We start from the raw sequence: 24,259 nt of genomic DNA, 5'->3' as shown, positions 1-24,259 counted from the left end.
TGAAATTAATGCTACATATTTGTCAAGTATAACTCAATGGTCAGATGCTCCATTTTCTGACCAGTTCCTCACATAATACCTACGCATTGTGATTTTAACTTTTGAGCAACCTCGGTTAAAAAAAAAAGAAGCAAAGATTTCTCTCGTTCACACATCCATCACCTTTTCCCAAGTTGAATACTATACCTCAATTTTCATAGCAAGTATTTGACTATTTATGTTTGTTATAAGGCAAATTTTTCGCACCTAGACGGTTTTGGTACTTTGATTACGTGTCCATATATCAGACGAACACACCATTTACTAATGACCCATCATCTATTTGTTATGAAGTTTTTAATTTTGCTATTTAGTGTCCATGGTTATTTAATTAAAATATATAGTAGATAAAATTAAAATATTTTGAACCTAAATAGACATATCAGAACCCTAAATTTCTCAAATAGAACACCTAGACGCAACAATACCTCTATTTCCAGAATCAACAGCCACGAAAATGACAGCAACGGGAAACATATTCGATGGAAGAAAGAAGGTCGTAGACAGAAAAACAATCAGAACAAACCCCTAGTCCGTGTTTGGATGGAATAATTTAGCAGGAGAATTCATTTTTTTAAAAAAATTAAAATAATTCATGATAAAATAGCTTGTTTGGATAGAGTATTTGAAAGGAGATTTAATTTCTGGTATTTTTATGAATCATTTTGATTGATTAAAATAGTGAGATTTCAAATTTTCTCAAAAGATATAGAATTTGAAATTCTTTTTTTTGGACATACTCACTCTAATTCACGTTCTTGCTCATGACTCTTTTTCGCTCAACACTCATAACTACGAGTGACCAAAGTTTTTACGGTCGATATCGACATAAGTTGTTTTTCACTGACGTTGGCCGAGGTTTTTTCGGTCAGAATTTTTTTGTATGATATCAACCAAAGCTATTTTTTGCCGATATCAACTAAGATTTTTTTTAGATGATGTTGATTAGGGTTATTTTCTCACTGATGTCACTCATGGAAAATTTTTCCTAATGTCGACCAAGGATTTTTTTGGTCGTTGTCATCCGGATTTTTTCAGTTGATGTTGACCAATGATTTTTTTGTCAAAGTTGGCTAGATTTTTTCTACTGACATCGATCATGACTAATTTTTTAGTAAACACCTGTTAGGGTTTTTCAGCTGACGTCAGCTAGATTTTTCCAGCCAACATCAGCCAAAGTTATTTTTAGCCAATATCGATTAAGGTTATTTTTTAGCCTATGTTAACTAGGGTGTTTTGGCTGATGTCAACTGGATTTTCTTAGCCGACGTCGGTTAGGATTTTTTTGCTGATATCGACTAGGGTTTTCTGGATGACATCAGCTAGGGCTATTTCTTAACCACATTAGCTAGGATTTTTGGTTGATGTTGACTAGGGTTTTTTCTGCTAACACTAGCTAGATATTTTTGACCAACATCGGACATGACTATTTTTAGTCGACATCGACTAGGTTCTTACAGTCAACATCCATCAGAGTTTTTTCGGTCGACATTGGTCAGAGCTATTTTTTAGCCAACATCAGTCAAAGCTATTTTATATCCGATGTTGGGTAGGGTTTTTTGTCCAACATTGGTCAGGGCTATTTTTTTAGCCAACTTTGACTAAGGATTTTTTTGCCAATGTTGACTAATGATGTTTTTCAGTCGACATCGGGTAGGTTTTATTGGTTGGCATTGACCAAGCTATTTTTTAGTCGATATTGGGTAGATTTTTTTGTCAACGCCTGCTAGGATTTTTTAGGCCGACGTTGGCTAAAAATAGCTTTGGTCAATGTCGTTCGAAAAGACCCTAGCTGGTGTCGACGAAAAAAACCTAGTCGACGTTGGTAAAAAAAATCTAATCAATATCGACTGAAAAATAAACTCAACCAACGTTAGCCAAAAAATAGTTCCGACTGACGTCAGCTGACAAATATTCCCAACATACTTTGACAAAAAAAATCCTATTTGATGTCGACTGAAAAATAGTCTTGATTGATGTCAGTTTAAAAATATCACTATTTGTGATCAGATAAAATAATCCTAGTTAAAATTATCAATATTTTATATTTATAAATTATTAAAAATTGAATTTTTTTTAATTAATATTTCAAAATTAGATTGTGTTTATTTTCTACAAAATTTAATATTAAAATTTTATCTATTTAAAATATAAAATTGAAATTTTGCATATGGAGGAAATTGAATTGCCCTATCCAAACAAAGAATTTAAAATGGAAGAAATTTGAATTGATTTATCCAAACAAAACATTTGAAAAATGAAAGAAATTAAAATCAAAGAAATTCAAATTCTAGACATTTCAAATTCTTTAAAATTTTGAAATTTCTAATCCAAACACAAGGTAGGGATAACAAGGAGCGTCGTTGAGGGCCGAGTTAGAATATATGGTTAAGAGGAAAGATGAATGACTCATTTGCTTTTAATATTTTATACTACAATTAATAAATAAAAAAAATTAATTAGTTACAACAAGGAGGGACTAAACCAAATTATAAACTTTTCTTAATTGTCCACGTCACTGAGGGTACCAAAATCCTTCATAATATAAAGATTCCGAAGAGTTGGTCTTGTTATAATTTCATATATTGCCATAAACCAATAACATATAAAAATAGTTACTATATTACATTTTAAGAATAAAATCATTAAAACATGTATAGTGTGATTTGCAATCAAATTTTGGTTGTTACATTGAAATTCACATGATGAAAATATTTAATTGTTGAAACTATTTCCCATCAATTAAACTTTGACGATAATGAAAATGAGAGCATGGATATTATATTTAATATAATCACACCATGTCTTCACCAAAAAAGAAATCATATCATGTCATACTCTTTCTATTTTCTAAATTTTTTTGTTGAAATTATTGTGTAAAAAATTTATAAGCATATATACCTAACGCGAAGAGTTGTCTCAACTTTCACGTGACTTGAAACAGAGCACGTGCCACAGCTTCCTCTGAGGATTCAACAACACAGATTTTGACAATACAGGTATACAAATACAACCTCATTGGGATTTTTGACTCGCGCGATGCTTCAATCCCTTCATACCCTTTCTCATAAAAGTGCATAAAATCCTAACGATACAATAATCTATTTATTAGTATATTAGTATGTTTCTCAAATTGTGATGTTCTGTTTATATGAACCTTTAACATTATGAATGGTTAAAAATTGAGAAATTATTACTTCAGAATAGTTGTTATGGCGCATCAATTATAACCATCTAGTTGCTTTTGTTCAACCATAGATCAGCTGCATCAAATGACGGCAATGATCCCGGAAGAAATGAATTTCCTCTCCCTTGACAAAATTGCCAAGAAAACTTATTAATGCTTAGTTATTACTTTGTCTCCAATATTCACTTGACATTCACATATGAGGATTAAGTGTGTACTTGATTTCACATTGAATTCTCTTGAATCTCGTTAAAATACCAATTAATGTGAATTTAGTTAAATTTTTTCGTGCTTGGTTCTACATTGTGAAATGGTTTCTAAATTCATAATTGATTTTAAGTTAAAGCATTTTCAAATAGCTTTTGCATTGAATAAAATTTTTGTACTGAATTTTACTACTAACTTATTTTTATAATAAAACATCTAAAACATAAATACATTTCTTCAAAATCAATTTTATCACCGTTTGTTTAAACACCCATTAACATTCGCAAACTTGTATATTCCGAGCACCGCAAATTAACCATGTCTAAATAATCAGACAAACTAAAAGATCTTGCCAAGACATTAACATGAACAGCAGATCTTATTTTGATTAGTTTAAACTAATGCAAACTACACTGGAAAGAGTAACAGTTTCCTAGCAAGCAGGAGCATATACAGTAATCTTCTTTGCTTCAGGCTTTAATCAATGCCATAGATCGTGCTCGAAGGTTCAAGAATACTCCCCTGAAATAAAATACACTCAATGAATGATCTCAATTTAGTTGTTGTTTACCAAAGGGAATGATCATTAACAAGTCAAGGAAAGTAGAGGGAAAGGCAAACAAAAAACACGTACCAGAAAAATGCTACTAAGCTTTGGAAAACAACACGGAAATGAAGAGGCATGAATTTGTGATTTATCCACCCCACAACAGGCCAGACCTGCAGTTCAATTCATTGGGGGTTCTAAAGTCAAAAACAAAAAATTGGTCTTCCAGTAAATTCTGTTATTTTCTACATTTGTAATAGAATATTACCGTCCATGATGTATACTGCACTGATGGATAATCCTTCTTAACTTTAGCTTTCACATTCACCCAAGGTTGGCCTGAAATCCACTTTTTCATCATAAACACACAAGTACACAACTCACCAACCAAGCATGCCATTTACACATCATTTTTAGGATAACTCATTTTTTTTATTTTATAAGTAAACAAATAGTTGGCCAGGAATGTCAGAGTTGGGGACCCTATTTTTGACACTGATGAGAATTATTCTATTTGTCCACATTTTCCACCTGTATCTTACTTGGAGTATTTCCATGCTTCTTCAATGTAAATAAAAAAGTTAGATGTTGAAAAATGACTAACCTTCAACAACTAATCCGTAGTAAATCATGAAAAGCAAATTGTTCCAAGGATTAGATGTCAACTGTTCAATCAGAACCTGAAAAAGAATAATCAAAGAAAAAAGAATTGTTACAAAAGGATAAGTTATATACATCATCTTTTCTCTCATTTGTATTGAGAGAGGTGGTATGTAAAAAAAAAAAAAATACTCATTTAATTATAAACAAATTGTTGTAAATAATGTTTGGAATGATATTAGTTTTAACTGTTTAAGGATTCAATTCATGAATAGCAGCATTTTGAGTGCAATATAACACAACTTACACAAGTACAAACTTGTAAACCCTGCCACTTTTGATAGGATTTGTAAATTATTTCATTTCCCCTAAATTCTTTACAGTTAAGGATTCAAAGTGCTTTCAACACTACTGCATAAATTAGCTGATATTTCAAGCTGCAAAAACTGTAAGAATAGAAGATTGATGACACAGGTGCCAACCGCAATGCCTGAATCCAGGCGTGATAGATATAGTTAGAACAGAAGGTTTTGCAGTCTTACCTTCTTGGCCACAGTTTTTGAATCTCTCTTTCCTTTGAAAATTTTATCCAGTATTAAATGAAAAAAGTGTCCAAAGGGTCCAAGATAAGCAGCTCCGAAAATCTGCATGAAATAAACGATTTGCATGACTCCTAATGCATAAATATAAAAACAAAAAGCGCAAGCCACACATAACTGTATTAGTTAAAACATAAATGATTATGCAAGCAACGTAGTTCCATCAGAATGAGCAGCGACATGTTGATTTTTTTTTTTAAGTGAAACCCAAAAAAACAACCATTTCATCTTTTTTAAAATCAGCTTTTGACAATAGAGTTCCAATTTCCTATCACCCCAAACCCCCAAAAGTCCAGCCTGAATAGTCTGGCACTCTCTCTTCCACACAAATATTAGAAGAATTAAATACACTCATCTTTGAGATGCTTAAACTACATCATCTTCCCCTTCATTTTAAAAATTACACTCCCATTTCCAGATAGATCAATTTGCACACATTTTAGTTTATTTTTTAATGTAAATGAGACTATCAGCTATGAGAAAACCTTGTAATAAGAGTATTCTTCTTTTCTTTGACCAGATTGCCATCAATTTGCAGACTTAACAGAATCCATGATGTTTTGATTTGAACACTAGTCCAGTAAACTTTGAAATTTCAACTCAGAATCCTCATTTCATCTTTTTTAAAGTCCCATAGTTTTTAGCAGAAATTCAAACCTAATTATTCAAACCAATAATGCTCAGAGCCATGAAAAAATACAGAAAATAGACCCCTAAGATACAGCACATATTAATCTATCAAGGGAGGGCAATTTGAGCATTACTCAAGTGGACTATAATATACTCGTATTAGAAATTTTGGTTATTACACTAGTTGTATGACAAGAGTAAAAAAAAACAAAAAGGAAAAGACGCTGACCACTTTGAAAAGAAGACGTTTGAGTTGAAGTTTCTGTATCCCAGTAAGTTTCTGAGACACAACATCGCTGATCGCTGATAGTACCCCTGCAGTGATTACCTAATTTAATCCCCAATGAATCGGTCAACGAAAATAGATGCAAAAGAAAAATGAAAAAAACAAGAAAATAATTGAAATTGAAAAGTGTGATGGATGCAGAAAAAGTAGAACCTTGGTTCTCAAAGGGTGTTGCTGGAGCTGTTTGACGTAATTGTTGAGTCCCTTCTTTGCCAAAGAACCCATCTTGCTCACACTCACTCACACCCTTTGACTCAATAACAGAACAGGTAACTGCGCCTGGGACTGCAATTCGTGTCTCGTGTGCATTATTAAACTATTCATTTATGGTTGTTGTCCCAAAAATATCTTCACAAAGTGTGAGGAGCCGATATTAACCCACGTGGTTGTTACTACGGACTAATAGTACTATTTGATAATATATATTAATAGTTTAATTATATTAAAGAAATTATAAATGATATTAATCAAGTTAACATTTGAATGAAATATGAGATTGACATATTATATATGGTATGTCATATATGGTTAGCACAAAAATAAGTCTGAATTACAAATGATATAAGTAATGGTTTGTATGTTTGACAAAGATAAAGTGGATAGACGTGCATTGCTACTTCTTCAAAAAGTGAATATGTTGGAACTTGTAAAAATGCTAACAAAGTTAAAAATGTAGTACATTATAATTTGTTGAAATGGAATGACTCAAATTTTTATATTTGTCAACCCTTAGATCTTGTTGATGATTTCTCACATAGTTTAACCTTTGGGATTCAATCATGGTGTAGCCATGTACTACAAATTGTTGGAACAATCTCCTTGATCTTAGAATAGTTTGAGCCTCATTAGGTCTTGATTGCATTCGATACGCAAAATGTTCTCTGATTGTTACTTTTTTCCTCTTTGCAGCATGACTGCGAAAGTTAGCCTTATGCAATATGCCTTTCTGTATCCATCTTCGCCTTTAGGAAATAGCAATGGATATTGCAAGGGTAAGTAAGAAGGGTGTAGTTCATCAATTCTTTTTAACCGCCTACTTTGTTTCTCTACTATGATATCTCTATTTTCTCCTGTTTGTTGATTACCAACTATAAGAGCAGCCACTTCAACAACCTTAGGCAAGTTGTATAGTCTACCATCAGTTTGTCTGTCACATATAAGTTTCAATTTTAAATCACAAACTTAGGAGTCACGAAATTTATCCCTTGCCATTCTAAAGGTTTGAGCATATCTATTTTCATGGTCAAGCATTTGTTTCAGCTTCATAACAATCTCTTCCTCCATTGAATCTTTGTTACTACAAAGGAAATAACCAAAAATGTATTTATTATAATAGTTGTAGTCACTATAATATGCCTAGATAAAATTATAGAAAAAACCTGTAAAAATTGAACATACCTAAAATCAAATATGAAGAGCAGTAGTCACTATATTTGTATTTTACTTTGAATATGAATGTATTATGCCTCACATATATTAAGAAAATTATTTGTATTTTACTTTGAATATGAATGTATTATGCCTCACATATACTAAGAAAATTAGAGCTATGTTGTGTTGACTTAAGGATTATGAGCAAGTCTATTTTGCACTTCATTCTCTATGTCATAAATGTAGAGTCATGTAAATTTTGGTGAATTTTGTGGCATTGGTAGGAGGCTTCCAATCAAATGGTGATTTTGACCTTATATTCAAAATGATGGAGGTCCCCTTCCTCTATTTAATGTTCTGTCAATCTTTGTTCCAAGGGATGTAAATGCAAACATCAAGTTATATAATCGAATATGAGTTTGGAAATTTTTGCTCTGTCTTGAATTGCCAAACAAAAGTTCTTTCAGAATATCAGGAGGTTCTTTAAGAATTGGCAATTGTATTTTGTCATCACCACAACAAAGACTAAACCTAGGATTTAGACTCTTCTTATCTTTGCTTATCCTTTCATCATACCACATTTGTGCTCCACATTCTTGACATGTCCAAATAGGGTCTCCAATGTCATGGTAACCTATTAAAAATTGATAATTCAAAGGTTATACGCAATCAAGTAGTGCATTTAAATCTCCAATAGCATGAAGTTATTAATTTACTTGCATTAATATGTCTGGTTTCATCATCACTACAGCTTTCTTCGTCTGTCATTAACAGACTATTAAAATGAAATTCTAAATACAAAAAATTTCAGTTAGTTATAATAGTATGATCAATAGGACATTAACTGAGAGTTGCAACATTACTGTGATGAGTACACAATCCAACTAATTTACCTGCATCTTCATGGGACAAATTCGTAGTTTGATCATGAAAATCTTCATGAGAAATCATAGATTCATTATGCAATGTACATCTTGCAGTAGATAATGGATGTGAGTGATTAGCTTGATGATTCTAGGTTGACATGATGAAGAGGATGCAATTGAAGTAGGATCTATATTCACCTTTTTATTGCTTGTTACATTTTCTTTTCCAAACTTGTTCATGAGATTCATTCTAAGAAATTTTATTTGGCTCTTGATGAAAGTATGCCTTTAAACTCGGCCCAAACAAGCCCACTAACAAAGCAACTTCACTCATGTGTTAGTTTTTTCTAAACCCACCCTATGTTTCAAATTTTTTTTAACTCACTATTCACTCCATTTTGTCATTTTTGAATTCTTCACTGAGGCCAACAACCATTTCCCCTTTTCCTTTTTGGCCACTTGAAGTCAAGGTCTACCTCCATACCCAACTTTGAGAATAAGGTTGATTTTCGATGGGGATAGTATTGTTAAGAATATTATTATGTGGTCAATAGAGTTGTGCACTTAGGTCCACTATTTGTCTTTTAACAATAATAGATAAATATGGATAATAGTGTAGGGAGATTCTAGAATGAGTTTATTATAAGTCTGGTGGAGGAGATTGTGAGTATCTCTATTATATATATATATATATATATATATATGTATATATATATATTATGTAATCACCAAGGATATGAATTAGGAATAATGGTAGAATAGTTTTTCCTTACCTAACACACTCTCTCTCCTCTTTTCTATGTTTAAATACAAAATTTTAAAAAAGAAAAAAATTGTTTATTTTATCAAAACATGAAATAAGGAAATTTGATTACTATACCTAAACACAAATATTGAAAAAGAGGAAATTTGATGATTTTATCCAAACAAATAAAAAATAAAAATGAAGCAATTAAAATTTTAAATTTTTTAGAATTCTCAAGTACTCCATGCAAACGCATGCTTGATATTCATAACGTATATAAAATAAAATTAGACCAAAAAATTTCAATTGGTTTTTTTTTAAACCTCTTTAGTCTTTTAATTACTATGTGCAACATACAAAATACATATTTTTTTTCCAACATGGTAGCACCCAGATGTGAGGTTATGTCATCCCGTTGAATATTTACTTTGAAAAATATAATGATTCTTGAACACTTCTATAGATGCTTACACTTTGAGAAAAATAATAAAAAAAAAGATTAGAGATTAATTTGATTGGTGATGTAACGTGATAAAAAGAAAGTGATAAAGAGAAATTAGAAGTGAGATGACTTATTTGAAATTTGTGAGTTTCCAGATAATATATCTTTACCCATTTACTTTAAGCCACAGAAGGAAGTTTTTTTTTTTTAAGAAAAAAAGGAAGCTATATATGTTGTTATGTGTTTGTTTTATCCTGAACAAATAAGTGTGACCGTTAGGAATAAAAATATAACGGTAAAGATACGAAGAGCTGAAAGTTGGCATAATATTGTTGACCATAGAAGAAGGTATGCTCAGTTCGTAAAAATGAAGTAAAAAATTTAAAAATGACTTAGAACTGAAGGTGGAAAGAAACAAGTTGACAATGGCCAGGGGTCCATCATTCAAAGGAGAGTATGACGCTCACAAACAAGTTATATTATTATCTTGTTATTTTGATTTTTAATGATAATATTATTATATATGGTTCAATTTAGTTCATGTATATAATGAAAATATTTTTTTTAAAAATTGAACCTTTTAATCTCACATAAGCAAATATCTCATTAAGCAATAAACATATCCACATTTCGGTTTAAACCAAAACCCTCAGCAGCAAACATACCCACATTTTGGATTTGGGTTGGATCGTTGAGTGAAGAATACGAAGCTGCTAGTAGCCATCGAACCAATGGTTGTCAAAGCAGAAGAAGGTGACAACGATATGAAGAAGAAAGAGGAGATCTTGAGTGTGGGGTATCCGGAGAAAATTGTTGCTCATTAAAAATTTTGTAATTTAATTCATGAATCCAAGAATGAATGACACGAGTCAAAATGTTTCCTTTCGATGCAGTGTTTCACTAATTGTCACTTCTTAGATGAACAATAAGAATAAGTACACTAACTATGTATGACATACAAAATTTTATTTGAGTGGGGACAACAACATGTTAAAATGTATTTCTCATAAAAATTAATTATTGAATACACTTTAAACGTCTAGACATTAAGAAAGATGAGAATTTTTTTAAAATAATATTTTAATTATACAGAGATGAAGTGGAAATATATAATAAAATTATCATTAAATATTAAAATAATGAGATAATAATTAACTTAATTACTATTAATTAAAAAATCAACTATATCAAAACCGCTCTGATTAACGGAAACAACCTATAAACTCTCTTGCATTTTGCAGCTCTCCATGTCCCTCGGCCGAGATTTGCCCTCCAATAAATCCTCCTCAAGAGATTTAGATTGTACTCATTCTAATTACCACACTCAATGATTATTTCAAGGCTAACTCAAGCTTTCACCATAATATGTTCAGAAAGAAGAAAAGTGTCCCACGATAATCTATAACGAATGAAAAAACATCAGGAAAACAGCATTTTAATTAATGCTGGTTTTCTTTTTAATTTGAATTATTCTATCATTTTGAAAAACTGATTCTTGAAAAGCATTTATGAATTTATTATTTTATTGACTTAAATATATTTTTAATTTATGTAAAATTAGTAAGTTTCAATTTTCGTCCTTATAAATTTTTTTCTTTGATTTTCATTCCTCAAAATATTAAAATTTTATTTTTATCCCTTCTATCATGTGACACTTGTTAATGACTTCTAGCGGAAGGTCAAGTGTCCATCCCAGGTAAAATTTGGTATTGTTTGGGGTAGAATGTTAACATATAATACCTTTACTTCTTATGCATAAAAAACATATAATATCTTTATAAAATATTTTAGATCCCTAAAATAAATTTTATTTATGTAATTTAGAATGAACTTTAGGACCAAAAATATCGATTTTAGATTTTTGAGGGATTAAAACTAATGAAAAATATTTTATAGGAATCATGCAAAATAAAAACTTGCTCATTTGATTGGGACTAAAATCAATAATTTAAAATTTTAGAGAGATGAAAAATAAAGGAAATTTTAATAAGGACTAAAATTAAAACAAGCTCATTTTATAGGGATTTTTTTGAAAGGAGCTAGTCTTATAGGGATTAAAAATATATTTTAGTTTATTTTATTTTTAAAATAAAATGTTTTCAAGAATAAAAAATGGTGTTACTATTTGATTTAAAGAAGGGGATGGAATTGTAAAGAAGGAGAGGAAAAATAATAGTCCTTTTGTTGTTTTATTAACAAGAAAAAGAAAGAAATTTTAAAAATTAACTTACTTTTATGGCCCACTTATAATTTTAGATTTCAATACTAAGCAGAAATATTTTAATTAATACACTTAAAATATTTTGAATTCTCTCTTCCAAATCCTTCAATATTTGAGAGGAGTAAAAATTAAATAAGGGGTGATTTTGCTTTTCCTCTATTCCACTCCTCAAAATTAAACCAAATAATAAAATTTCATAAAAATCATCCTTCTCCGTTCCTCTCCATATCTCTCCAACCAAAGCCTAGGTAATTAGTCTTTGTAGCTAGGTAACTATATTTTTATGATTTCCTTTTTATCTTTATTATTTTTTGTCCTATAAAAAGAAAAGAATGTTAATATATGTGAATATGATTTTTGTTTAGCTCTTTACATGTATATTTTATTTTCAGACAATCATGTTTTACAGCACTACTGTTGAACATTAAATGTTAATAATTCTCTAACTCGATATTTAAATCTTGGTTGGTTATATATGTTATGGGAGGACCAACCCCTTCTGCCCCCGTTGATGAACGTTAATATGCATATGATCCTTCCTTTAGAAATATAGGTAACTATTGAAAGGAAAATTCATAAATCATAACACCAGAAAGTGAAACGATATATCGGAACATAAAATATTTATTAGAATTTCCTCCAATTCATTCTGCTTCTCAGTTAACCGCTATACCATAAAAAATACAATGCTTTACACACACAAAAATTAAACAAAGTAATCAATATGTACCATAATAATACAAAAACATTTCATCATTTCAAATACTTCTCCAATATTTTTCATTTCTTTTTATCTCTCTTCTTAACACATAATAAATCCTATCATATTTATATTTTTTCTTCTTTTACTTCCTCTATCTATATGTTAAATAACACAATGAGTATCCATGTGACATTTTTCTATCTGCATATTGACACATTGGTTAATAATTTAAAAGAAAACTCTTGGTTTTTTTGCCATAAACTTATGTTCAACTTTCTTTGACATCATTCACAATTTTGTTTGATGGCATCTATTTGAGCTAGATGCCTTGGTGCTCAAGGGTTAATTAATTATATAAGTAGCTCTTAATGAACAAATTTTCTTGTAGTATAAGTCTATTATGTAAAATCCTTTGAATTAAAATCCTTTGAATTGTGTCTTTATTGGTCTCTGCGGCCCCTTTGGCACTTGATAAAATTGGCCAAGGAAAAAATAACTGAGTATAATTGTTCTTATCAAAATTTGGAGTTAATACACGTCAGGGTGGACGTGACCAAAGAGAATTCTTGAATTTCATACGTTGGCTTTGAGAGGTGTCTTTGTCAAAAGGACAAAAGGGAGAACCTGCAAAATAAAGGACTCCAACGATCAAATAAAAATGAGTTAGGAGAAATAAGAAAGTATATGCGTATAAGTGTCCGAGGTGCAAGCAAACATGAATGTGCTCAAGAGCTGAGTAGATGCGTGGAGGGTTTGATGGAACCTGATATTTATATGAGTGAAGCGTAGCTGCGGGTTTTTGTTTGTAGAAGTTGTTATAACTTTTACAGATAATTGTCAGCTTGTAGATAATAGTCGGGAACTTATAGATAATGCTAGAGATAAATTGTAGCTTATAAATAAAAGCTAGAAGATAATCGTACCTTGTAAATAATGTGTGGGCTGTTAGACGATTGCAAGTGCACCAATTAGTTTAAGTATAGTAATTAAAACGGTAAGACCGAGTATTGTATCCACAGGAAATTTCTTGTACTTCAATGATGCATATTCAATTTGTAAACAATGTTTAATTGCAATAAAGTTAAATGAAACAACTCATTCAAATCATCAAGTAGACTGTAACAAATTTTCTCAACTTAAGAACAAATGCTAAAAATAAATGCTGAGTTGTGAGATGAAACAAAGACTGAGGTGAATATGTCAGGGATTATTCTACTGAACTTTCTCTTGACGTGATTAATGAAGTTTTTTTCTATTTAACATTATTCTAATGTTCTTTGCATCGTCAAATTAACTCCAACTGCAATCTCTCACATGAAAGAGCCTGACCCTCCTAGTTTCATTCTTGATCCCTCAACAAAATCAGCCGCATTACGAATTAGATGCAATTTCTACTAGATTACTTCACACTATTCCTAGAAATGAAGGCTTCTAGCTGCTCTATCAAGTTCTAAGGACTAAAAGCATTTCCCAACACTTAAATCCTAACAAAGCATATAAATGAATGATGAAGCCACAAATATAAAAATTAACCACAAATAGAAGCAGAGAACACTAGCAAATAATATTAAATAGATAGTTAGAGTTTTTATATCAAGAATGCTCAATGGAAAAACTCCCTAACAATAAAGTGTTTAGCCCTCCATTAGCATGGAGAGCTCATTACAAGGCTAAAAACAAGATAGAAATGGAATGGTGAAGTAAAAGTATGAAGAAAGCAACTTCCTTTTTTTCCCTCAGCCTTGGTGTTGTGTTTTCTTCTCACCTATGCTGCATGTGTCCCTTGGTTTCCCTTTCTCTTCTAGCTTTAAAGACTTTTGAGTTTCTCAGATTACGAATGCGCGCTCAGCGAGCATGTCTCGCTGAGCAAGAGTTAGTGACTAAGCGCTTAACGAATGTAGACGCGCTAAGCGTGAGAAGCGACAAAGGCTTCGCTGAGCGAGCTGACTTTCTCGCTAAACAGATTAGCCTCGCTTAGCTAATCTGGCTTAGTGAGCAAGTTCTTCAGCAGCACTTCCAAATCTTCCTTTCTTAAACCTAAAAATTCAAATAATAACAATATCAATCATCAAAATGAAGCCTCCATTATGTAAAGCTCAAACAAAATCAATTATTTACAAATCTCACACAAAAAACAATAAAATTAGAGGCACATTACTACTTTTTATATACTTTATAATGCATTTTGTACTCTTGAATAGCAATTATCATGTGCTTATAGATAATAGATAAGATATTCGAATATATTCAAATATTAATAGGTTGGAGATAACCTATTAGTTGGAAAGTCCGACTTCTAAGAGCCGAATGTTTGCACTGCTATAATGGGACTATGAAGGATTAACATGTGTCTCTGAGTGTCATGTAGGACGTCACATTTTGTAAATTTTGATAAGTATAATAACTTTAAATGAATTTATCTTTTTCAACAATGAATAAATTGTTTTCTCTGAATAGAAAAATATTTGCTTACAGAGAATAAATTAATAAATATTTTTTACCCATGCATATATGAAATTTATAATACTTTTTTGCCCAGCGTGAGCTATTGCTGAGCATCTTCGTTAGTACAGTATTTTTCAAATAAATTCTGCTATACATTATTGACACATCAATGTAGAGTTGCCGTTGGCTCAACGCGCCCACTTCCCCTGTTACGTTGCCCTTGACTTTTATCAATGGTCAATCTCAAGCACAATTACGGGATATTATCTTGGTTCAAACTAAGCATGATAAACTGATAATTGTATTTGCAAAAGTACAATGTTACTTAAACACTTTTTCATTTTAAATATCTAATTAATATCTTTTAATTTTTTTCCTTATCAAATCATAAATGTTATAATATTTATATTTTTTCTCTCTCTTTGTCTAATAACATTTGAGGTCTTCTTTTAATTATCTTTTTTCTTTTCCTAAATTGGGATAAAAAACTTCCTGCTCCGTTTTGCTCCTGATATATGTAATGACGGCCAAGACAGCTAACATCGGCATAAAGATTAGCTTTTAACATTTATTTAGCAACTTTTGCTGTTGCCATTCATTAACATTTATTTTTTTATACAGTGCCTAAAACCAAATTTCACTCTAAAACTACTTTTCCTCGTTCGTCAAATCTTAATTTAATTTGTTCATAAAGTCCACACACGAGATCGATATTATTGTCTAACAAAAGTGCAACTTTTCAAAACTAATTGTGCGGGGAAATTTAAGACGTATTTGGTAAGGCCAAAGAAATTTCAAAGTTAAAGACTATCCAACAATAGCCAATGTATTGAAGAAAAAAAATAATGCAAAAATAACTGAAATGAAAAGGAGCAGTCATAGGATTTGTTGCATGCATGCATGCATACTAATTTTCTTTTGCCTTTCAACAAACACACATTGCAGCAGTGTGGTTTTACTACGTCGCATGTTGAGAGCCAAAACTAGCCACAACAACGAAGCTGGGAATTTTGAACAGAGACCATGTCAATAAAACTGGTCAATCTAATTGGGTTTCCTCATTTGATTTTGACTCTTCCGCCTCCCCTTTGGTTTCATAATTATAAATACTAACCCCCAACTAACGTATCTAAACACCAAAACCAAACAACTATTTCCTCATCAACCCCACTGTCCTAAACACAAAAAAGCAAACATTACATTACGTATAGAAGAAAAAAAGCTTAAACTAAAACCCTTCATGGCTTCCATACAAACCTCAACCCTACTTTCTCATACTTCCATGTCTTCAAAGAAAATACATGCCGCAATCCACGTTCCAAAGAAACTCTCAAGAGTGGATGTTTCAGCCCCAAAGTTACGCACCATAAAGCAGGCAGAGGAATTAAAACCCAAAGACACAAGTCTAATGTTAGAAAAGAAGAGTTTCAACAGCACAATATCACATGATATTGGTGAACAACAGCATTCTACAAACCCTAACGCGCTTATTCAACTCTACGCAATCTTGGAAGCTGTAGCTGATAGAGTTGAAATGCACGACAACATTGGCGAGCAACGTGACAACTGGAACACGTTGCTCTTCAACTCCATCAACATGATTACACTCACTGCCACAACCATGGCTGGTGTTGCAGCCACGTGCGGTGCAGGTGCACCTCTTTTGGCTCTGAAGCTATCTTCTGCTCTTTTGTTTTCAGCAGCCACGGGGATGTCACTCATCATGAACAAGATCCAACCCTCTCAACTCACGGAGGAACAGCGCAACGCTTCTAGGTTGTTTAGGAACCTTCAGAGCGAAATAGAAACCACACTTGCACTCGGGAATAACCCTACGGAGGAAGATGTGAAGGGTGCAATGGAGAAGGTTTTGGCGCTCGACAAGGCTTTCCCACTTCCCTTGTTGGGAGCAATGCTTGAGAAATTCCCTAAGAAGTTTGAGCCAGCTGTGTGGTGGCCTTCTAAACCCTACGAGGGAAAAGGAAAGTCAGAGAGTGCTGTGCATCTGAAGGAGGTAAACACCGGAGAGACTTACCCTTGGACTCCAACACAGAGAATGGGAAAGATGAATGGATGGAGTGAAGAACTAGAAATGGAACTGAGGGAGGTTGTTGAAGTGGTGAAGAGAAAAGACAGTGAGGACTATGAGAGGCTTGGAAACATGGTTTTGAAGGTAAACAAGACTTTGGCCATTGCAGGGCCTTTGCTCACAGGAATTGCAGCTGCAGGAACTGCATTTATAGGCAATAATGGTTCTTGGGGAGCATTGGTGCCTCTCATGGCTGGGTCATTGGCTTCAGCAGTTAACAGCTTTGAGCATGGAGGGCAAGTAGGCATGGTTTTTGAAATGTACAGAGCCTCTGGGGGATTCTTCAAGATGTTGGAAACTTCTCTTGAATCAACTTTGGAAGAGGAAGATTTGGAGAGAAGGGAAAATGGGGAACTCTTTGAAATGAAGATGGCTTTGAAGTTGGGAAGGAGTGTGTCACAACTGAGGGAACTTGCTTCTAAATCAACTTCGTATCGCATGGAAGGAGTTCTTGACATAGACGAATTTGCCAGCAAACTTTTCTGAGAAGAATTACATTTGTTGAATACGTGTTCTTTCATTCTTTTTGTGCAGTTTTACTTGATATAGAAAAGGAACTTAGTTATTACGTACACTTGTTTATGAGAACTAGGATCGAAGTGTTTTGGTCTTCTACGATATTTGTTTACAGAATTCGTTATTGAAAGTTTGAAACATTTGTATTATAAAATATAAATGTTTGACTCTTGCTGCTATTAGTCATAATGTCGAGCTACGATACACATCTACAAAGAATTTTTATAATACCTTTTAGTATATAATTGTGACCATCGGTATTTTTTAAAAAGTATTGCCAATCAATCAAAATTTATTCTTAAAATAATTTTAATTATAAAATTAACAATTTTTTAAGTATAAAAAATAATAGATAATATCTCACAACTAAAATTAGAATTAAAACTAAATAAAAATTTGTACAATATTTTAATGTGAAAACCCTTAATTGATAAGGGAAAAAAATCACATATTATAATATTAGAGAAATATTTGTACTAACTGAAAAAATTATAACCCAAGAGATCACTTATCCACTTTTTATAATAATAGAAAACACATTTCTCTATAAAATAGAAGAGAAAAAAACACTTAAACAACACATTTTTTTTTTGTTGGGTGGGATCGAGGTTGATCTAAGGGTAAAACAATTAAAATTAAAACTTTAGGTCCACCGATGAAAAAAATATTTTTTATTAATTTTTATAAAATAAAAATGATCCCATATAATAAAAAAAAGTCACATATGTTAATAAAAGAGGACTTCAAATATAATTTTGACATTTAAATTACAAAAATCTCTTAAAGATTGTTTTAAATCTTATTTACATTTGGGCCAAACCCTGGTGGGAATAATCAAATTAACTAATGAACTTTGAAAGGGAGTAGCTATTGATATACAAGAATAAATTAAATTCTCAATGCTTGTAACCCACCTAAACAGGTGGATTTTTTTTTTATTTTTTTATTTACTTCACTAGTATGATAAAAGTTTTTTTTTTTTACTTTTCATATGCTACAATGGCAAATGGCTTTATAATTTCACACAGTCATATGTAATTAGATAATATGCATTGTAATAAGTAATTTGTACGCTTCATGTGATTGCGTTTTAATAAAAAAAATCATTCTCTTTAAAAAAATCACACTTTTTATAATTCATTTATATGTCTGTTTTGTGTCACATTGTTCATTCTATGCTACATTTTTACTCTTTTATATATTTATCTCGGACATTAAGAATTGTTGCAAAAATGTTTCATAAAAATATCATTATTCTAAAATGTTCTGTTACAGTTTTTTTAAGTGCAATCCACTATTCATTCTTATTTCAATCCTTCTTAAAAAAAGAAAGTTTAGGAGTTAATTTATGTTCCATTGAACCACGTAGGTTCTCATGAGAATTTAGTTTATTTTTGTTCATACTTTGCATTTATTTTAAATACTATTACATAATTTTAATTTTAATTTCAAATCCTGATGCATATATTGAATTAAAAATATATATTTTTAAAATAAAATGAATTAAAAATTATAGCAATTTAGTCAATGATAATTTCATATTAATTTTAAAATTTTATATTTTTACATAGAATAACCATAAGGATAAATAACACTTACACTCCTTGAATTTTGATGAAATTACACTCGCTATCTCCCTATCTTTTGACATTACATTATTTTTCACAAATCTGCACAACTAAGTAAGATATTAGCAAATTAGAAAGATGAAGTAATTTTTCCTAACAATAAAGATGATGTTTAATTTTTTTTAGGAAAAAAATCCTAACTAATTTAAAATTTGGAATCTAAATAAAATATTAATTACTGTTTTTTCTTAATTAGTTTATATAAAATAATTTGAGATGACTATATATTATTTTTTGGGATTGAAGAAATATTAACAACACAAAGACACAGACTACTCTCTTTATGGCTATTCTAAGGTTATAATTAAGGCAATAAGACTTATAACAACATCATTTACCAATGTGAACCTCTTTTAGCTTCGTATATTTTGAAAAATTATTTATTGTCAATCAAATATACTTTATTGACAATATGATGGAAGAGTCATGATTCAGTTTCTTGGGTTTTCTTCCATCTCGATTTTCGGCCAGATGGAGATACGAAAATTATTGATAAATGAAATTTGGTAAAATCAATATTTGGACTTCCTAATTTTATTTTTGGTTTCTATTTGATATATTAACTTTTATTTTAATTATTTCATTTTGATATTTTTGTCTTTCTTTTCTCTAGTTTCAATTTGGTATTTTGTCAATTATGACAATTTGCCAGCATAAAATATTTTAGTGTTTTTTTGTCAATTAATTACAAAATTATGATAATTTTTAACCTTTATTAAAATTAATGACTTAACAAAAAGAATATATTAAAACAAAATAAATAAATAAAATATATAGAAAAGTATAACAAAAATATTTAAAGACTAACTTAACAAAAATAGTTAGTAAACATAAATATTTATTTTATCACATGTATATATATTTTGAATAAATGAGTAAAAATGTATGTACATATCATGTGCGCCACATAGCTAGCATCAACAATAGTTGCTTGTCATACTAGCCCAGTACACGTCGGCACGCAAGACCAGAACTGAGTCCAAGAGTTGAGATTTGCTTGCATACTCCCTATATTCAATCTATATTCAATGTTAAATAATATTTTGTGTTTGAATTTGATCTGAAAAATACATTTTGAATTTAGAACTCACCTTAATGTATATCAGAACCGTTTTTTAATCTTTAATGATATTTTCAATTTATTTTCTCTTTCTGACCAAAGATTAACTTAATTTATAATTATTAATCAATTTTGTTGGAGCCAATTAAAATACACTAGGGAAACAGTCGAGGACTTACATTTCAAAGGATGAAGAAAGAAGCATTCTTTTCTCTAGCTTGGATAATGAAGAAACAAATAATCTGACATGCATTATATATTCCCGCTAATGAAAGTTACCCTTTGCTGGCTGGTCTAGGATTCGGCTGATTTAAAATAAAACAAGGAGATATATCGTAGATGTTTGAATATAATTATAGTCGTTCGTTAATTAAGTATATGTGTAACAATTTGTGGAGGATAAACTGTACTTAAGTGAATATACTACAAGTGTAAAATATTTATCAGTTTTTTTTAAAAGCAAAAGGTATAATTTTATATATCGAGAAGATAGGTAAGTACATAAAAAAGAAATGGGAGAAGTATAGTGAGGCACTATATATACATATGTTTCACTATCCCATATACCCTTGTATCAGTTGTATGAACAAATTAATCCCACAAAACTTAATTAGCCAAAAGGCCCCCATCTGAACCAAGTATTTGCAGTGCAAAATGTACCCTCATATATTATTTATCAATGATTAATTAATCTTTTATCACAGAATCAGGTAAACTACTTTTAATGAGACCATCTTTATTCTTAATTACATTTTTTATCTATAAATTTAAATTCCAAACTTATTTAACTTGTATCAACTTAATGTTAGTGTACATAACTGAAGAATATTAATTAAATTTTCTGGCATATCCTCCTTCTTTTTTTACAAAAGACATATCCTCTTATAATATTATTATTAAGTTACTTTGTCATTGTAATTTATTATTATTTTTTTAAAAACAAGTCCTTGCTTTACTGGCTCATAAAAAAAAGTCCCTTGTTTTGCTAATCATTTCCGTTTCGATTTACTAGATCCAGTCGGCCGAAAATGAAGCTCGTAGTCGTAGGCATGCCATGCTCTTTTTTCCTTAACCTCTTCTTTTAAGTTAATAAGTACATCCCCTACCCAAATAATTTGTCCAATTTACTTTTCAAGACGAAATTCAAAATGAATGGGCAGCACTTTGGCCTTTGCGATATTTCTACGCATTCGAAAATTAATCTTTTTCTTTTTTCTTGGGGGAGGGAGGTCAACCATGTATTCTTTATTCTTTATTCAAACTCGACAATTTACAAGTTATTCAATAGACCAGGCCTTGGCACTAAGGAATGACCACTTGTTAAAATTCTTTGGATGACCTTTGCATTCTTGTAAAGTAAGATAAAAGAATAAGACGTACAGGTTATATTCAAAATATAAATAAAGCATGCACATTTTCAGTTAGTAAGTATAATTAAGTTTAATTATATATAGTCATTTTTTTTAATACGAAACTTTAATTTTAAAAAGCTTCTATAATCACTTACTAACGATGCTACGCATGTGTTTAGACGTTTTAGGTCACATACAAATATACACATCAAATTTTTTAATCGATAAATATTAATTGTTAATTGTTAATTTTTGTTATCAAAAAGAAAATTAAACTCATGACTTTTCTCTCTCTTTTTTTTTTACCACCAAATTAATCTTTAATTTTTTATACACATCAAAATTAATTTTTGGACACCTAATAGAGTGAAATAATATATATAAATATGACAGGTAATATCATATAATGAAAAGAGAAAGATAAAAAATGAAAAATATTGATCAGATCTTTAAAAATTTGGATGTTCAAAAGTCATTATAAACATATTCATTTATTTTTTTTTCCAGTATTTTATAACATTAGTATATGCATATACTTGTACAGTTGTACAACACTTTGTGTTCAATTCTATGTAATTGAAAGGAAAGTACTGAAAGCCTTCATTTAAGAATGTTATGCTTGGCATGACAACGTTAGCATGATGTTGAGATCTTGCCATTGGCTACAATATTTTGAACAGGAAATGGTCAAGCTGACATAAGCAACTATGTTAGGCGCGGACCCAATCAGCTCCTTAATTTTATTTTATTTTTCTCAATATCTAGCACCTTCTCTTATGTTATTATAAATACGCATATACAAAGTACGTAACCTTCTCAATTTATTCATTCAACACTTTTCCGAAACCAAAGTAACCAAACTTCAGAAATCTTACAATCTAATAACCTACACAATATGTCTTCCTTACGAGTTTTGCCGCTACTTGTTAATAACCCTTTACATTCTTCTTCACGTTCTTCTTTTTCTTTTAAGAGAGTCAATTGTTCTCTCAATGTCCCAAAACTACCTAGAGTTTCCTTTTCTCCATCATCTAGGAGAAGTCTGGTTGAAGACTTAGACAAATTCACCACAGAAAAATCCCCATTAGGTGAAAAGCATCATGATCTATATAACTCCACAAATTCCAAAGCCATTATTCAGCTCTATGCAATCTTGGAGGCTGTAGCTGACAGAATTGAAATGCACAACAACGTAGGAGAACAACGTGTGAATTGGAACACGCTCCTACTAAACTCCATCAACATGCTAACACTCGCGGCTTCAACCATGGCTGGTGTTGCAGGTAGTTATGATGGTGCATCAGTTTTGGCTCTTAAACTATCATCAGCACTTTTGTTTTCTGCAGCCACGGGAATGCTACTTGCTACCAACAAAATCCAACCCTCACAACTTGCTGAGGAACAAAGAAACGCTGCAAGACTGTTTAAGCAGCTTCAGACACAGATCCAAACAGAAATCGCCATTGGAAATCCAAGTGAAGGAGATGTGAGGGATGCAATAGAGAAGGTTTTGGCTCTAGACAAGGCTTATCCACTCCCCTTGTTGGGTGGTGCAATGCTCGAAAAGTTTCCAGCAAAGTTTGAAGCAGCTAGATGGTGGCCAGAAAGTAGATTATCGAGCAACGACAAAGACAAGATAATGGAGATTAAGAACAACAATAATAATGGATGGAATGTGGAGTTGGAAGAGGAAATGAGGGAGGTTATTGAAGTGTTGAAGAGAAGAGACATGGAAGACTATGACAGGTTAGGGAATATTGCACTGAAGATAAACAAGGGTTTTGCTGTTTCAGCACCTTTGCTCACAGGAATTGCTGCACTAGGGTCTGTGTTTTCAGGAGATGGATTAGTTCCTGCCCTTGCTGGGGCGTTGGCCACGGTGGTTAATGCTTTTGAGCATGGAGGGCAAGTTGGCATGGTGTTTGAAATGTACAGAACCTGTGGTGGATTTTTTCAGCTGTTGGAGGAGACAATTGAAGCCGCAATTGAAGAGAAAGACTTGGACAAAAGAGAAAATGGAGAGCTATTTGAAATGAAGATGGCTTTGCAATTGGGAAGAAGTGTGTCACAGCTGAGAGAACTTGCCACAAAATCTGCTTCATGTCGTAGTGAAGGGAGGGAGATACATGAATTCGCCAGCAAACTCTTCTAAGATCAATATTTGTTTTTGTTGTTTAATTCCTTACTTACCATTCTTTTAATTTTTTGAAAATGTATATAATGCATGTATAGTCTTCTGATCTGGAAAAATAGGAGGCCATTAGATGAGAGTGTACTTTTTTGGTCGAGGTGTGGATACATTTACATGGATGATGTTTAGTTCACATCACTTTTGTATATTTTGCATTCTCCTTTACATTCTTTGTAAGATGTATATTAGATCACTACTTAACGGAAAGAGAAGGAATATAAAAAAATAAAGGATATTTTCCAAATTAAAATAAGAGTGAAAAATAATGTAAAATAATCAAGATTCGTTTACAAGGGCGTGCTAATGACCGTCATGTATATTATATAGATGGTCCAACAATTTTTTATTTCAATATATAGTAAATAATTGACTATTCAAGTTTTCAAACAAAGACCCTATCTATCAACAGAAACCTAACGTTCCCAACTGAACTTATTGAATTTGGAAAATGTTGATCTGTTGACAATTTCTTATTTCAATATATAATAAATGTTTTGTTGTCTCATTTTATTGTCTCATCCTTTGATATTGGAAC

At 31.3% G+C, this 24,259-nt stretch overlaps 2 protein-coding genes and 1 pseudogene across 2 annotated transcripts; 2 read left to right on the top strand and 1 right to left on the bottom strand.

Annotated features, from left to right (window-relative positions):
- Positions 1–3,648: 3,648 nt before the first annotated feature.
- Positions 3,649–6,410, bottom strand: LOC114387005 (peroxisomal membrane protein PMP22-like). Its single transcript, XM_028347098.1, has 7 exons — positions 6,249–6,410; positions 6,039–6,137; positions 5,123–5,224; positions 4,585–4,660; positions 4,249–4,319; positions 4,068–4,153; positions 3,649–3,955 (listed from the first exon to the last, which is right to left on the bottom strand). The coding sequence occupies exons 1-7, from the start codon at positions 6,318–6,320 to the stop codon at positions 3,904–3,906; spliced, it is 558 nt and encodes a 185-aa protein (XP_028202899.1). The 5' UTR covers positions 6,321–6,410; the 3' UTR covers positions 3,649–3,903.
- A 9,490-nt stretch (positions 6,411–15,900) lies between these two features.
- Positions 15,901–17,590, top strand: LOC114386428 (probable F-box protein At4g22030). The gene has a single exon (XM_028346434.1). It carries the CDS (start codon positions 16,129–16,131, stop codon positions 17,461–17,463), a length of 1,335 nt encoding a protein of 444 aa, XP_028202235.1. The 5' UTR covers positions 15,901–16,128; the 3' UTR covers positions 17,464–17,590.
- A 4,779-nt stretch (positions 17,591–22,369) lies between these two features.
- Positions 22,370–23,974, top strand: LOC114387522 (annotated as a pseudogene).
- Positions 23,975–24,259: the final 285 nt, after the last annotated feature.

This window comes from Glycine soja, chromosome 15, assembly GCF_004193775.1.
Source record: "Glycine soja cultivar W05 chromosome 15, ASM419377v2, whole genome shotgun sequence".
Lineage (NCBI taxonomy): Eukaryota > Viridiplantae > Streptophyta > Magnoliopsida > Fabales > Fabaceae > Glycine > Glycine soja.
This window is presented reverse-complemented; position numbering and strand designations above follow the sequence as displayed.

Bases quoted from the DNA above. Each gene is read 5' to 3' on its own strand.
- LOC114387005 (XM_028347098.1), bottom strand. From the start codon at position 6,320: ATGGGTTCTTTGGCAAAGAAGGGACTCAACAATTACGTCAAACAGCTC. The intron at 4,661-5,122 runs GTAAGACTGCAA...ATTCTTTTTCAG, and splicing joins CAAAAACTGTGGCCAAGAAG to GTTCTGATTGAACAGTTGAC. The intron at 4,154-4,248 runs GTAATATTCTAT...ATTGAACTGCAG, and splicing joins TGCAGTATACATCATGGACG to GTCTGGCCTGTTGTGGGGTG.
- LOC114386428 (XM_028346434.1), top strand. From the start codon at position 16,129: ATGGCTTCCATACAAACCTCAACCCTACTTTCTCATACTTCCATGTCT.